Source organism: Temnothorax longispinosus, chromosome 4, assembly GCF_030848805.1.
Source record: "Temnothorax longispinosus isolate EJ_2023e chromosome 4, Tlon_JGU_v1, whole genome shotgun sequence".
Classification (NCBI taxonomy): Eukaryota; Metazoa; Arthropoda; class Insecta; order Hymenoptera; family Formicidae; genus Temnothorax; species Temnothorax longispinosus.
Genome location: NC_092361.1, coordinates 21785633 through 21802843, shown reverse-complemented (window position 1 = coordinate 21802843; position 17211 = coordinate 21785633). Strand labels below are relative to the sequence as shown.

Below are 17211 nucleotides of genomic sequence, written 5' to 3'. Positions count from 1 at the left end.
TAAAAAACCGCGTAAACTCCGTGTTATTGTTCCAACGTAAAGACGCGGCTCCGCGGTGTTTGCTCTTGAAATAAAACGGAAATAAGATCTTTCGAATTGTCTCGGGGAATATCGACAACCCCGTGGAGATTCTTCCGTTAACTCGTTTTCCCGCGAGTTACGTACATGCATGTGCATCTCACATACTTGCGTGAAGATGAAGTGCTCTTCGATGATATTGCTACTATTCGTTTTCTTCGGCCAGTCCATCGTTCGCTCTTGGCAGTTCGCTCTGTCGAGTAAGCAAAAATAAAATTTTTCGATGAAAAAAAAAAAGATTGAAATTCGAATGACGTTGAAACCGCGACGTGCAATCAGCGTGATACTTTTCTGTAAAACCAATATCGAGTTACTTCTTCGCGATGGTCACGGATGGTCTGCCAGAGAAATTCACTTTATCGCGGAAAACTATTGTTATGCGCGCGCGCGCTCGAGATTGAAATGCCATCGCTTTTACAAATTCGGGAAAACGTCAATTTAAAAACAAATGAAAAATTGATAACAAGTATTACAGTTGATTGACAATATTATAAACTTATCCTATTGTCACAACACGTTTATTTTATTTGATTTTACTTTAATTTATTTTATTATTATTAATCTCGTTAGATTAAAAGGCGCTATATTAGTTTTATAAATAAATCTATTCCACTTGCAATTATTTCTATGGACATGGAACGGATGGTGACCCAAATCCATGGAATCGATTTAGTTTTCATAAATTGATGCGCTTTTAATGGCATTTCGTAACAGTGATCATTCCCTTACAGGCCGATGTCCCGTGATGCGACTGAATAACGGAAGAATTCGCATTCGGGGTCGAGGTAGAATCGTGAGATTTAATTGTTTGGACGGATTCACTCTTGTGGGCAACAAATATTCCACGTGCGTACGTGGCCAGTGGGACACTCCTGCTCCCGTGTGTGTGAGTAAGTAAAATTTAATGTGAGAACGTTGGGAAAATTGTTAATCAGAAAATGTTGCCTTATATGTAAACGCGACGGCATATATCTTCATATTGTTTTTCCTCGGATAATTTAATCTTTGGTAATTTAATATTTAGAGACGCAAGAGAACAGCGAGTTCTCTTAAAAAAAATATCTGGCAATTAAAATTTATAACTTCGAGGAAGAAGCGAAGTCTTACAAATGTATTGTCTCTTTGTTTCGTTTTTGATTGTTCGCGCGCGGGCTACGAAATGCTAAATATTTCAGAATATGTTAAAATAAAATGCGTGCGTAAAGCAACGTGCGATAATGGAAAAGTACAAAATGGCTCGCGCTGTCAATACTTTAATCAGATTTTTAATCTCGGATTTAATGCGGGAAGGAATTATCGATGGGACAAACAGAGCGAATATATTTTAAGTGCGACATTTGTAAACGTTTAAATTGGATAACATTGCATATTATAGATTTGATTTATCTTTTTGACACTTATCGTGTTAGACACGGGATGCCCCTCAACGCCTGCGCCGGATCACCTGATTATGGCACAGAAATTTAATGGTGCAATACTAATGTTCTTTTGCGAACCTGGTTACTCCCTGATCGGCAGCGCTGAAATTTATTGCGACGGACGCCAATGGAATGGAACGATTCCTTATTGTCGAAGTACTCCGCAATAGAGAACTAATTTTATTTCGTTATTACTGCTTCGCTCGCTTAACAATTGCACTATGAATTCTGCAGTCAAGTTACATATACATTTTGTGACAAAAATTATTTTTAGCACCGCAAAAATGTATAATTACTTACTTTTTGCTACTGATAAGTAAAGCTTAATAGGTCACGCTTGCTCAATTTGCATATATGTATTTATTCTATATATTTATGCAATATATTTATTCTTACATAACTGCATAACTTATACATAACTACTTTTTTTCTTTTTCTCCCTTTTCAGCCTTTTCCTTTCCCTGCTTCACCTTTAATTAAAAATTTCATTTTATTAATTTTATTTTTATTTCAACTTCAATTTTTTTTCTTCTTCGCATGACAATGCCACAAGCTTTATTCGTGTTAATGCAACGTCTTTTGTGATAATCTATGGTAAGACGCGAATGCATCCGCACCGACAAAATGCGATTTTGAAAGCCCGGATCTTTGCTGGTGGCAACAAGATCCGCAGCACGATTTCGATTGGAAACGCCACAACTTCGAGACACCGAGTTTACACATCGGTACTGGTCCGACGCATGACCATACGCTAGGAGCTGGCAATGACGGTACGTCATTTTCCGTGTAACTCTTTTTTAAACGTTTCACTGGAATGTTAGATTAGTGAGGAAAGAGGCTGTGTTTGTTTTCGAATAATTGTGACTGTGACGCACTCACTACTCGCTCACTCACTGATTTCAGGGCATTATCTTTATATTGAGGCATCCGGACGATTGGTGAACGATACGGCTAGAATCATATCTCCTCTATACAATTCCTCATTGACCGAATCGGGATGTTTCTCATTCTGGTAAGTAATGTAATATAAAAATATAACATTGCTTCAATTTTTATATAGATTAAGTTTTTTAAAACGTAGGTAAAATATTTTTTTTTAAGCATTTCTATGTAAGCTTAACGATATTTATTCATAAATTTATTAAAATAAAATCAGATGAAATAAAATGAAGTAAAATATATAAAGAGAGAAATGCGACATGTCTGTTGTAAAAATTCCAACATTGAACTTATATCATATTAAAATGAAGATATATAACATATAATGTATACGATTTCATATAAAGCTTTACATATATTTTATGAATTGTTTCAATAGGTATCATATGTATGGTGCCACGATCGGCTCATTGAATATATATTTCAAGCAAGAGAATAGCACGTCCCTATTGATATTCACCAAAAGTGGAAATCAAGGAAATCAGTGGTTTCACGGCATTTCCGATCTACCGAAAGCTAATGCCAGCTTTCAGGTACGTGCGTGATCTCAAACCTTAATTGTTTTTCAAATAATTAAGTTGGGCCTTTGATCATTGAAACATTGCTATTAAAATATGTTATAAGAAATAAAAAATTCCTGCCAAAGCTTTTATATATTTCGCATGTTCAAATTCGATTGTCTTGTTAATAGATAATTATAATTTCAATTGATCTTGAATTAAAACAAAATTTTGGAACATTTGTTTATAGATTATTGTAGAAGGAGTGCGAGGTGCTAGTTACGTGAGCGATATCGCAATAGACGATGTCGCTATTTTACAAGGCGAGGAATGTGTTGTTAAAAACGAGTCTACTAGCGTAACCGTAGGCGATGATGGTAAGTTCTTACGTAAATCAATTTTTATTCAAGCGATACGTGGTAGAATAATGGCAAGCGTTATATAGATTTATTTAGTGAAATTTTGGAAAAATAACGTATATATTAAATTTTCCTCATTTTATGTGCAATATTTGTCCAAACGTCGGCTTCAAATATTGCAATTTTATTTCAACGTTTACCTTGCGCAAGATAAAAATATGGATGTAAAAATATTAAAATAAATTTTGCAGATATTTATTTTTTTGGTAGTGTGATGTTAATTTATATATATTAATTATTGATATTACAGACATTAATTTCTATGTATAAAATTTCTATGTATTAATCTCTATACATATAAATTAATATCTAATGTATATGTATAAGTTAATTTCTATGTATAAAAATTAATATCATGTTGTCTAAAAAAAATTTTATGTACAGAGAGAAATAGACTACACAAATATATCTACATATATTCTAAAAAATCTGTTCCAGATCAAGTTGAAATAATTAACGCGCAACAAACCTGTCGAGACAGATGCGTTTCGTCGGAAAGCAATGTTACTTCCGCCCCGCCATTTGGACCGGAGAAGTGCGTTTGCACGATCGATTGTGCGGAACGCTCTATTTGCTGCCCAGATTACGCTGAATACTGCATACTAGGTAACTGTTTATTATTTTAACAGGATTCTCAATGAGATGTTTCGACAGGATGTACTGGGGGATCCATCGATCGGTTGATTGGATTATAAAATCACGATAGCGCCACAGATGCCAGCTTATGGTAATTCTGCGAGATTTCTACAATTAGAATCTTAATTATGATTGCAGGATACAGCACGATACTCGACAGTATTACGGGGTCACCGAGTAACGCTACGATTGCACCGATGAAGAATTCCACTCTGACAGGATTTCCTATAAATCCGAAGGATGATATCGATCCAGGTATGTTCAACTCGTCGACGACGTCGACGACTCCGCAAAAACCCACGACCACGACTACAACGGTTAAACCTCAAACTAAAAAACCGTCGCGGAGGACAACGTCTGCGAAGCCAACACAGCAGGTGGAAACGAAGGAGACGCCTTTTGTATCCAAGATAACTTCGACGACGAAATACATAGAACTTCAGGATCGATCTGGTATATCTGTTTTATTATATACAGAGAAAGTTAAAAAATTATCTGATATTTAATCGCAATAGGACGTTTCGGCCTAGTTTAAGCCATCCCTTGAAAAGGATCTCGAAGTGAATTGAAAAGTTCGAGTATAGACTTACTAACTGAGAAATTGTGTTATAGATTTATAATGCATTTTATACCTGTGTCTAACAATAAGTATCGATTGATCCTTCTCTTCTAATTATGTACAATATTATTGGCTGATAATTAGAAGGAAAAAATGCAAATTTTTAACACAAATAGCATGTCTCGAGACAACCCAATTTAATTATTTAAAAATGTTTACTCACACACTACACTATGTGTGAATCATATTGAAATCTGATTAATTTGATGATTTAGAATACAATGAAAAATGTCGGCAGTTCGACAATAGATTTTTGTTGCCAGGATTATACTGGCTGCTGTTACTAACGATGAAAAAAATTTACAGATCTGCACGACGTGGAACTGAATCCGGAAAAGGTAAAACAAGGAAGAGGCATCGAAGTATTGGAGATCGTCGCCGCGGTGGGTGCAACTTTGGCCGTACTCTTCGTGGCGCTTGCGATCGTGATTATCGTTATCAGGAGGAGAAAGACTTATAAGAGAGGAGCGAGCGGATCGGCGCTCTCGGAGGACAGCGACGTCCGTTTCTTGACATCGGATGAAATCCTTGATTTTAATTTAGCCCGACCTACTGATAACGACGAAATGTAGCCCTACGTTATTAAAATCCCTTCTTTAAATGGAGTTAAATTAAATTCAGCCTTTGATTGAACGGTTATACGTACGAATTAACAAATTGCATGATTAAGCGAATAGAACCACGTAGAAAACTGTACGAGTGGAACACAATCGCAGCTTTCTTGATTGATTATTATCGCCCAATCTTTTTATCTTTTCCATTTATGGGCAATACAAAATTTTCGATTTTTGCTTATCTCGAGGAAACTGTATATGTTTCTTTGAAATATTGAAGTTATATATATTTTTGACTATTTTGAAAACAAAATCTATGATAAAACTTAACTTTTGTGCTAATAGGAATAATAAATATTACTGCGAACGTATTATTGCATTATTATTAAGAATCTCTGAAAAGTTAAGATACTAATGTACCTACAAAAGAATAAATTATTTTACCAAAATTTTAGATCAAAATTTTAGATTTTACTTATCATTTTCTACTTTTTACACAATTTAAAATCATTTTAATGTGTGATACCAATGTCATTTTATACCATATACTTTCATCGAGGGATTCATAATCATTTGCTTCAACATGCTCTTATTCATTTTCATAATTTCAGCACAGTGCGACCTAATTCGTCGATGATGAAGGTAGCACCCGAGAGATTAACCGATAGCGACATTGTGCAACGCTCTGTTTGGGAAGTCAAACACGCACCTTGGACTGATGTCGGGCGCACCGATTGATTTCACTCTGCGAATACGTCATTGCCAAAATATGTATGCCAGAGCACGTAGTTTCTATAGCACGTCTAGACAATCGGTCGCTAGACAGATGGACGTTTTCAAGCGTCTAGACACGTTTATATAGTTATATATTACATATCTGATGGTTCGCAAGGCGTGAGTAACAGAGCATGCATTCGCGTTCAAAGGGGAGGCTCTCAGTTTACAGAGTCTCGAGAAAGAATTTTTCTTTAATTAAGCGCACCCCTTGCAAAAGGTCCCGCGAATGTCGGCCTGATAAATTATTTATGAAGCCACTCTGTAGTCGCGGCATGCGGAGTTGTTTTGTGGTGAACCATACAAGTTTGCGGATGTCGTGAAACGGCGCTTTTCTCCCAGGAGAGAGTACCGAGGAAGAATACAAAGCGAAAAGTGAATATTGAATTTAGTACGTGCGTGGTCGATTCGCTGCGCGGCGCAGTATCGGTCGTGTTTTACGTTCTAACATGTGCAAACGCATTGTGCGCGCGATTTGGATTATTATACATTTTACTTTGAGCGAGTATGAGACATAAAGTTCTTCAAAGAAGAGAGTGTTCTGTGTCTCTCTCTATACATACTATCGTAAAATTCCCGCATATTTTTTTCGCAATCATCAAATTTTTGAATCTCGACTTTGATAGAATCTTATTAAAATTTTTTTTGAGTTTATTTTAAATTAATAGAAGGAAGTCCTTTTTATTTAAGATATAAAGTTCAATATATATATAATTTGTTTATTTTTATATTTTTTCTAACATTCCACACTCCTACTATACCTCTTAGAAAAAAATTAAATCTACAAAATTCTATTCATTATTCGATATTCTAACGTCGTTAGCATAGAAAATTAGGAAACATTTTCAAATTTCTGCAATTATTTTTTATTTACATTAATATTAAATATTATACTATATCCTTATATTAAATTTATAGTAGAAAATTAAATTTTATTAAATTTATATTGAATATTAAATAAAATATAATTATACTAGACCTACTTGCGCGCGCAGGATTATATTAACGACGTAACAAACAACGTATTTATTTCTCGGAATGCAATTTAGGGGATATATAGCATAAAGAGTGAACTTTGTCCCGACAAGCTGTCTATACCTCCGGCGCGGAAGCATCTCTTATTAGAGCGCGGACCGCGGACTGAACTTCCATTTCCATGCTAATCTCCTCGTACAAATGGCCTGTCAGTTTCCAGCGAGACTTGTACTTACGAGACGTGGGGGCACGTCTCCGCAAACAGCGCATCAGCGTGCCGACTGCCGAGTGATGCCCGCCGTTAGCGGGGAACGTCGAAAAAATATTGGAAATACGTCGCTGGCACCTTATTCCTCGCGACGCGCGGCGGCCTTCGCGACCCAGTGAAATTTCGCGCCTGCTTCACGTCTGCTTGCGAAAGCTCGATTCTTCTCTCTCGGACACTTTCTACGTCGATTACCGAATTGCGTCGCGTGTCATCTCCCACCGGCCCATCGATTCTGCCCAGCAGTGGACTCGGAGACTTATGGTTTCAAGTCCACGTGCTGTGGCGCCTTTTTATAAGATTACAATTGATACCTTAACTTTAAAATACAAGTTGATTAAAAAAATCATAATAAATTTAATTTTTGAAACGAAACGAACAGAGCGTGAAATTAAGATAAACATGATGAGTAGTTGGGAACGCGCCAAACGCGGGTGAAAGGCGATGTATATCTTTGAGGGAAGAAATAGACCATTAATCGATATTTATTAAGAAGTATTGCACACGCAATTAGTTTATCGATTAATTATTGCAAACTCATTAACATGAATCTAGAAGAGAGCCTCATTATTCCTATACTCGTTATTTCTTTTCATTACCGCAAGTTTTACATTTCTTCTCGATATTACATTCTCACTATATCGTTGCGAGAATATTCGCGCGCCAGTTTTATTGCGACACACAAGATATCCATAATGTTGTAATGCCTAAACACGCCAGCTACATCGCTACAAACGCTACATGTCGATCACTAGCCGGATTATCGGTCGCTTGCTTCGGATTCACCGTCGGATGTCGGATTATGACCGCGGTGACGGCGGTGACGCGCGCGGATCGGGATTTCCATTGTCATTCGCTCGTCGTCGATCGCATTTCGCGTACGCGCGTGTGTGGCCGCGTGCGTGCCAATGATTACGCGTATGTATCAGATTGCAAACGTAACGAGCCCCGCAATTGCGTGCGACAGAAGCACGCGTGTATCGCTGAAAGGCGGGCCACGTGGGGCACCCGCCACGTAGGAGGAATGGGAAATTCGTTGCGCAGTCTCTCGCTTTCTCCCCGTCTCCTCCGCGCTACTCTCTCTCTCTCTCTGGCCTTCCCATTCTTTTCTTTCCTCCGCCGCTCTACTTGTTGCAGCCGACAATAGCGGGCATTATCTGCTTGTCACGTCGCGGGGTTGATAAATCGAAACGACGTCCGCGTCATGTCCCTATTACCGCTCCGCTTTCTTTCACTTCCTCGAATTCGCCTCCGCGAATCTGCCAAGTTCTGTCTATATACGTCCCATATCCGGAGATCTAGATCGCTCTGGTAATGGATCCTTCCATGGACACTTTTCCAAAGCGCGAGCGGAGGAAAACGACTCGAACAGGTTTCTGGAGAAACCATTGCAACTGCAAACAATAGCGAGCGCGCCGAATGCGGTGTTTATTTCTTTAAAGAAGCCGCATCAAAAACACGGAAATGCAGAGCACGTATAACCAGAAAATTCTTATGTCGCGATATGAAAGTAATAATTAATGTATACATACCTACTTTATGCAGTTTCAGCAGAGATATCTCCGACTTGTTTCTTTTATTTCCTGATTATATACTGACCTTTCAATGAAAAATTGGTTTTTTAAGAAATATAAAATTAAAAAAAATTAGCGTAGAGAAAAGAGATTGAAATAACGCTTTGATTGATAGAGGGAGATTTTTTTTTTAGCAAATTAATTGCAGTCAATCTCTTTCGTCATTTAAAGAAAGCTGAATAAGAGATTCATGAAATTCCCACGGAACTTCCACCTCGGTGAGGTACGAGGCTGAGCAGTTGCTATCGCGATGTGTGCAACAATGCCTCTCCCGGGTGTCACAATAGGTTTAATCGTCCTAAACTCGATGTTAAACCGCTCATTCCCGGCCATTCCCGGCGCCGTGGTAGGGGAGGAGGCGCCTTCGAAATTGCGCTTATACCGGCCGCAAACAGCGGCGAGGTAGGCAAGTCGGTATAAAATCGAACGATTCCTCGATCAAAGTCACAGTATTCGGGCCTGTTCTCGCGGTGTATCGTCACCGTGATCCCTACCGTGCATTATCGTGACTGAGACGCAAGGTAAGACCGCCGAAACCGGTTTCTCGGCATTAATAAATGGGATCCTGGGGAAAGGAAACGTGAAATTAATTCTCAGCACTTTCATTATCGATTTCGACTACGAATCTGACTTTGATGGCGAAAGACGACATGCGTTCCCGAGGAGATGCCTATAGTGTAAATCGTTAATAATCGCATTAGAAATTATCTCCAATTAAATTTAATTTTAAATGTGGTGTTTACGTTAAAAATTAAAATCAAATTCTCCGTATGTCACTTGCAACACGTGCGCGTGCATTTGTATTCGCGTTGTTAATTGAATAAAAAGTTTTGCATATTTATATTGTAAATTTGCGCTAGGTATTTGCGCGAATGCTCAGCTTACATCGGTTGGAGAAATTGATGGTGAATGATGTGAAATAGCAAATAGCGATAGAAAGTATTTGTTTTTTTGTGAACACAGAGATGCATCGCGCTATTGTCACCTTCATCGCCACCGTTTGTTGTTTTCTCGTATTGAGAGCAACAGCGGAAGAGGCTGTCCAACAGAATCAACAATCGTTGGACCTCGGAAACGTCGCTGTCGAAGATCAGATCGATAACGGCGCGATACACACCAGGGATAAGAGGACGCTGTTCTTGAAAAAGAAGCTGCTCGGCGCTGGTCTTCTTGGTTTCGGTCTTGGCGTCGCGAAGGGGTAACATAAATTTGTAACTTATATCCTTTTTTCACGCATTCAAGTTGTATATCCGTTTTATCTTCTTATTATCTCGCTATTGATTATTAATAAAGATTCCAATTTTGCAAAAATAAGTAAGATATGTGATTTAATAATATATTTCAGCAATAACATTTTATTATATATAGATTTTATATTATCTCTCTTTTTTAAATATTTCTTATTTTATTTTCAGCTACAAGGCTGGTTACTTTAGCGCGCCGGAAGTACACCACGTCTATCTTTCGCCACCGGTAAAGTACGTGGAATACGTCGAGAAACCAGTTTATATCGAGAGAATTGTTCCAAAACCTATTTACAAACCGCATGCCGAGTATGCTGCGCCAGTCTGGTCGCAACCAGACCCATCCTATGGGTGAGGAATATTGGTCACTCTCTTCTGTCCTTTCTAATAATTAGTATATATCGTTAAAATACGATCCCTCTTTTATTGCAGTTAGATTTATATTTTGTTTGGTAAAAGAAGTTTATTGAAAAAGTGCATATCGAACTTTAGAAAAATTCAACATCAAAGTTACTACTTTGCTCAAACAGATATTATAAGAATAGCTTAAATGAAGCGTGCTTAGATATCACGACTATTGTTCGGAAATCAATTATTCTCAGAAAATTACTGCCTGCTAAATCTCTCTAACGTTCCTTTGATTTTTCTTTACAGTGGCTGGTAAATCCGAAGTGCACAGCTCGCGTTAATAATAGCGTACCAGTCTGATCTCTCCCTCCGTTTTACCTCGAAATTCTAGGAACAGCCATATAATTGCGCGTGCATCATGTTGAGTCTCAGTCAGTCAGGTCATCCAACTTTAAGTGTAAGATTATCTAGCGATAGTATAATCGAAGAGATTGTTATTTTTGTTACTGATATTACAGATTAATAAACCACGGCCTGTAAATATCACAAGCGTATTTAGCGTTAAAATCATTTACTCCTTCTATTTCTGTTGAAAAGCACGATAAAATATTCAGCAGAAAACATTATTCTTGATCCAAAATTTTTGGCACATTATTTTCGGACTTTCTATAAATATGATTTATATTTATATACAATAGTTAATATGTAATTATATAATATTATTGTTAACTGTTATTTGATTTTATGAGAATTTTAGTTCAAATTGCATTTCGTAAATTAGAAAATTGCACAAGTCTCTGATCGTTTCCCGACGATAAATTATATTGAAGGGAGAGGAGCTACACACGCAGGAGGTACAAAGCGGACAGCTTTACGGCCGTATGATTATCTTTATTGCCGAAGATGTTACCGAGTAACATTGAAGTATTAATAACGAGTATATAATCGCACGATGCGTCTGAAATATACAAATATCCAACCGTCGTCGCCATCGATTGCTATAATACTATGCATTTAGATATTCTTCCGATAACATCTTTTAACATGTAACATTCATACGTGTACAATAAGTTCTCTTCTATTCACACAGCCAGATATAAGTGTAGAAACGATGGCCAGTAGCGTAGCGAATATTCTGCCATTTTAAGTACTCAACAGAGAAACATAAGCCCTGTATCGATCTGTTAAATAATTAAATGCAGGTCTTAATGTTAGAACGTGTGAGAATGCACAATTTGTCCTCCGGCAACCGATTTCAACCATTAGCGATGACTGCAGTTTATAGATTTTTCCAACGTGTTTATCGTTTATAAAAGAATTGCATTAATGATATTAATTAAACAGATTGTTTAAACAGTTGTCTCGCTTATTGAGAAATTATAATTAGTACGTAAAAATATGTAGAGACAAATTGAGCGTTCTGGTTACATACTGTCACTTAATTATCTATGAGTGGGCATTTGATGCATATTTGCTACGCCACATATGATAACAAGTGATCATTGCGATAAACTGCGATTGACAAGCATCCTTGTATTAACTCTTTACGCGCTTCCTTATTTTATGATTTTGCTTTGATTTTAACAGTTTTATTATTCTTAGTCTTTCATCTTTATTTATAACAATGGCGCGAATAAGTAGAACGATACATTGGATAGTTTAAAATTCTCAAAGATAATATACTAAATAGTAAGTACGGTAAATAGTAAGAGTACCTGCTCTTTAATTAGCAATTTTAATGAAATTAATTAGAATTTTGATTGACCCTTTAACTCCACATTTTCATAATTAATATTATGTTTAATTTTCTTCCCGTATTTTTCATTCTTTTATTATACATTATACATTGCGAGAGACATATTATTGAACTTCTTAAAAATGAAAGAAATTGGAAGGAAATGTCAATGTAAAAAAATTTCAGGGTGAAGAATAATTAAATATCGAGCGGGAGTGAAAAGGGAATAAAAATCGGGTAGCGAAAAGAGTCAATCGAGTGTCTCCGGAAATTGTATCAATCCGTTCGTGTGCAATTCGAGGATGCCTGTCGTACGGAACGCGAATCGCTTCGAGATGTACAAGCTACTTATACCTATTTATATTTCTAACATTAGTGAACTACGTGACTACACGAATTACATCGAGGTACGTATATCCGTTGAGTACGTAGGCCCGGCCACGTGTACGTATGTTGCGCACATATTTCCGAGCTATGGAATATTAAAACGAATACCCGATCTCTTTTATTCGCGAGGGCATCGTGCGAAAAACTGCCAAGAGTTCTCTTTCTCTCGCGCGAGCTACGGACAGCCATCGAGAATGATCGGATAACTATTTGTTACGTTAAAAAAATGCTATTATATCCCTTAACGATTGTCGTCCGAATTAGCACCTCGACGCAGTCGAGGCTGATTTAGAAAAGGTCGGATAGTATATTCTATATCGAATAAAGAAGAGAGCTCGTCGAGAAGCTAGTCAGGCTCGACGAGCGTGTTTGATTCGAGACTCATGTATCGCGGAATGAAAGAGGAAACCTTTGCCGTTCAAGGAATCCTCTTTTGATTCGGGAAAGTGGTTTATAACATTCTAACTGGTTTGCCACCTCGCTTCGATGATTAATATTCGTGAAGAGTACGCAACGTGTCTGCTTCACTCCTGTTTCGCACACTTATTATTGTACATGGGATACAGTCAAAGGTTTTAATTAACATCGTATACGTATTTGGTATTTGCCGTTATGGGCACAGAATTACTGAGATTGCCGCGTAAAGCGGCATTGATATAACGCTTAGGTTGAATTTCGAGATAGGCAAGCACATTATTGTGATAATCTCGTGAATCGTTCAAAGAATTCAGGAAGATACTACCATCGCACAGTGCTCGCAGTCGAATTTTGTTTATGTCAAAAGGTGATGAAATCAGTTATTATCACTAGAAGAAAGCTAAAACCTAAGGCAGATGGCGAAGCTAAAAACGTGAATGTTGACAGGTATGTGGAGATGGACGTCGACTCGAGAAGTATATTAATTACATTTTTACATAATTATTATCAAATAATACATCATTCTGCAAAAATAGATCAAATTTATGAATATACATTGACATCAGGATACAGCTGTTTTAAGAAACGGACGAAAGTTAACGCATGGGCGACACACGACGCTCGAGGTAGAGCTGATATATAAATGTTCGAATATCCATAAGTTGCATCATCCGGATATATATGTTCCGAATAAATTCAAATACGGGATTCTGGTTTGAAGTGGCCAAACATAGCGTTTTCGGATATTCGCACTCGGATATGGCCGAGGAATTCGAGTGACATGCAAAACATGAATTTGTTTTACAGCTCCGCTTTGGAGAAACTGCGGTTATAGCGGAATAATCTGATTCTGGCCTCGATTGTTAAAAGCGATACCAAAAAGACAAGAGATTAGCGCAATGGAGATTGTCGTCCGCGATAAGAGAGTGCCTTATCCTATCCTCCCTGTTATCAGCCATTCGTGTCTGAGGATCGTATTCATCGTCTCGTCAGAATCTCTAATTTTTTAAATCCTTTTATTTTTTTGTTTAATTTACTACTGCAATTTGTATTCTTTAAACGATGTTGAATCGACCGTGATAAAGTGCTTCGACTATACATTCAAGATTTATATTTATATATTTTTTGGACATTCAGTTATAACCATGACTTCTTCTCTCTCTTATGTATTGTCAAACATTAAAAATTTTAAATATATTGTTGGCACATTTTAATTCAATGCAAAAATCTCTTTTGTATTAATAGAATTATCACGCTTCTGTTAAAATAAGAATCAATCTTTTCTAATATTTATTAATTATAGAAAAATATCTGTTTCGTGCAAATCGACACGATGATTGCACGTCAAAAACAAGTCAAGAATAAAAAATAATAAGTATTTCGTTTTTATAAGAAATCTGTGGGCGATTTTTTTTTGCACGCGACGCTATATAGTCAAACAGCAATTTAGAAGCCGCATTTAAATGGGTGCATTTAAAAATCAATAAACAGCTGGAAGCTCGATCGAGTGTGACGACACTTTTATCTTGACAATAAAATCCATCCCTTAGCCATAGCACGTCGCCATAGCCGATCGAGGTCTAGGTCCATTATGATCACTTGGCGATCTCCGGATGTTTACGTCGCGCACTCCGTCATCCGTGCGCTTGGCGTGACATTACCAGCGTTTACGATCATAAAGTAAGAACCTGTGCCGCATAGCAATTTCACTTGGCACGAGGGAACGTGTAGAGAAGAAAGCTCTTCTCATCGCCGGTCTATCGTTTCTTATGTCACTCGTCACTCGTGACTCGCCGCAAGATTGATTTTCGCTCGTCGACCGCAAGAGATTTTCTAAAACGGTGAATTAGGGAAGCCAGTTGGATATAACTCCCTCCTGTCATAATCCATGCAATTATATTGGCTTCAGAGAGAATCTTTAACACGAATGGTTCAAAGATACTGTAACTATCTGAGCCATGATCTTACAATGATTAACAGATTGTTCCAAAACTATCATCATTAACCACAATTAACAATTTATTTAAATGACTAAGCTTTAAATTATAAATAAATTGTATTTTTATCAAATTTTATGCTAATCGTATTTTAATAGAATTTGACATAAAAGTTGATTATAAAGATAATTAATAATAAATATTAAAAAGTTGCTAGAAAGAAATGACATTTAATTAATTTTTGGTGGAAAAAAATTTATTCAATTTGTTTAACAAAAAATTCGAAAATATTTCAAATGCTGAATTTCTAAAATAAATTATTGGAAAAAAAATAGGATTTAAAGGATATAAGTACCATTTGCTTACGCGTGTAATTTTTATTCAATTATGGATAAAGTCTTTATCTGTTCATGATTAAAGCATTGCATTTATCTATTTTTCGCGCACAATGCCTATGTTTTAAAAGGATGTTTTTTGTTAATCCACTCGCATGCGACGGAAGACCGAGTGGATTTCTTCGGTCTTCATCATGAATCTATTAGGCCGGAAATAACAACAGTATCAATCACATTTATATTTACGTACCTGCTGACCGACGAAGTACTTCTCTGCTGCCATAATCGCGAGATGGTTAATTACTTCCCATGTAACTTTCTTTCTCGATTGACATCACAGTCCATCGATGGCATCGTGAGTTTCGACCGAAATATAATTATTAACATAAAGACTGTACATGTAAGAGCAATATATTCAACTTCTTTCTTAAAGAATAATTTTTTTATCGAAATATATTTAACAAAAAATTATAAATGACTGATTAATTAGTTAAATATTTTTCCTTTTGTATTTATCTTGCTATCTGTCTTGCCTCTGTCAATAGCCTAAGATCCGCGTTAAGTTTATGGAATTGGAACTTTCTTATCTTCCACGAGATGCGCGGAAGTGATTTTATAACATTAAATTTCATTCAGTAAAATCGACTTTAGATCTTCGCTTTACAGATAAGTACATCTAGCGAGAGTATACAACCGTTGACGATTACAGATAATAAATAATCGTGGGAGAGAGGAAAATTTTTCATTCTTGCAAGGTAAAAAACGATCGCTTTTACGCAGTATTGTGAAAAAAAAATCTGAAAACAAGAAGTACATTGTTTGCTCAAGATTTCAACGTTCTAATAAAGTAATTGAGTTATATCTAGTACAAAATTGAGGCATAGAAATTTAATGAAACCTCTTGGATACCCAAAACATTCAGAATTCTGAATATCGCGCGTCATTTAAACATATTCGATAGATATCTAAGAGTGTTCCTTAAATATCTGTGCTGTAAATATCTGAGATGCTAATAATTCAGCATCGAAGATCGGATGATGACAGCGTCGTTGAATCGTTATCAATGAAACGTCGAAATACGTAAGATTGACAGGTACAGACACGTTCCGAGGAAATAGCGGATCGCCCGTAAATCCTAGAAAGTTTTTCTTTTTGCACCAACGATTATTTGTAAATTTACAACACACGCCTAAACCATTAAATCTCTAATCACGAATTACGTTCGTTACGATCCCCTGCCTGCGGGTATTATCGGACACCAATACAATGTACACTCACAATGATAAGAATACAGACGGAGCAGCGAGTCACAGCAATCGTACACATTTACTCGTCACTTAATTACGCGCGGAACGCGTCTTCAAGGATACCGACCCTCAAATTATTGCGGTCGAGTTTTCAAGTCGACGTTTCTTTCTCGGTCGTGATCGTCGAAGATCGGTGCCGTCAATGTTGATTAATCTCAGTTGACCGTTAATCTCAATTAACGTTGATTCCAATCTCAGAGTTTAACCGAGCTCTCTTGTATTTTTTTTCCTAGAAGTAGAATTACGGCTATAGACGTAAAACTGCAATTCGTATCTTTCGTATCTTTTACACGGCGTTTTATCTTATCAATCACATCGTATAATAGCGATTCTTGGCGTGAATCGTTCGCTGCTCTAAACGCTGCTTTAAACGCGACACGCTCGCGTCGCTCGATCTTTCGTTCGTGAAAACTTTTCTCAACGGGGATTTTAACGTAACGATAGGGATTCGACGGAGAGGGATACGGAAGCGGCATGACGGTAATTCTGTAGGAGGGGCTTAGGAGTGGCTGGTGGCACTTCCTCGATTCTCTCCAAGTCGTTGGCCGCGCCCGCGCTATTTTGCTTGTAGAGACGAGGAGTCGACCTTGGCTGGGGCTGCTCGGGAATTATAGACACCGGCTCGTCCGGACGGTCCAGGCTGAACTGCCTTTTGAGCATTCGGCATCCGGGACCCTTCCCTGAAATCAGAGAAAGTAATATGATCCGTTAAGGGCGGAGGACTGATGAAATGAGAGAAGTTCCATTTAT

General features: G+C 37.3%; 3 protein-coding genes across 7 annotated transcripts in view; 2 read left to right on the top strand and 1 right to left on the bottom strand.

Moving 5' to 3' along the window:
• The first annotated feature begins 196 nt into the window (after positions 1-196).
• LOC139811372 (uncharacterized) lies at positions 197-5612 on the top strand. Its single transcript, XM_071775637.1, has 10 exons — positions 197-282; positions 793-968; positions 1488-1652; positions 2096-2266; positions 2400-2508; positions 2815-2968; positions 3186-3312; positions 3793-3960; positions 4129-4443; positions 4916-5612. Exons 1-10 carry the CDS (start codon positions 197-199, stop codon positions 5179-5181), a joined length of 1737 nt encoding a protein of 578 aa, XP_071631738.1. The 3' UTR covers positions 5182-5612.
• A 2647-nt stretch (positions 5613-8259) lies between these two features.
• On the top strand, positions 8260-11064 carry LOC139811089 (uncharacterized). Its single transcript, XM_071775150.1, has 4 exons — positions 8260-9272; positions 9715-9949; positions 10167-10346; positions 10650-11064. Exons 2-4 carry the CDS (start codon positions 9717-9719, stop codon positions 10657-10659), a joined length of 423 nt encoding a protein of 140 aa, XP_071631251.1. The 5' UTR covers positions 8260-9272; positions 9715-9716; the 3' UTR covers positions 10660-11064.
• A 149-nt stretch (positions 11065-11213) lies between these two features.
• The window catches only part of LOC139811088 (retinal guanylyl cyclase 2), a 47205-nt gene continuing 41207 nt past the window's right edge, over positions 11214-17211 (bottom strand). For 4 of the 5 annotated variants that reach the window (XM_071775144.1, XM_071775145.1, XM_071775146.1 and 1 more), the window contains one exon: positions 11214-17141. In XM_071775144.1, the coding sequence (XP_071631245.1) occupies positions 16891-17141 (251 nt within the window). In that variant the 3' untranslated portion in view covers positions 11214-16890. The remainder of the gene's footprint in view (positions 17142-17211) is intronic. The other variant, XR_011731541.1, reaches the window with a different exon arrangement.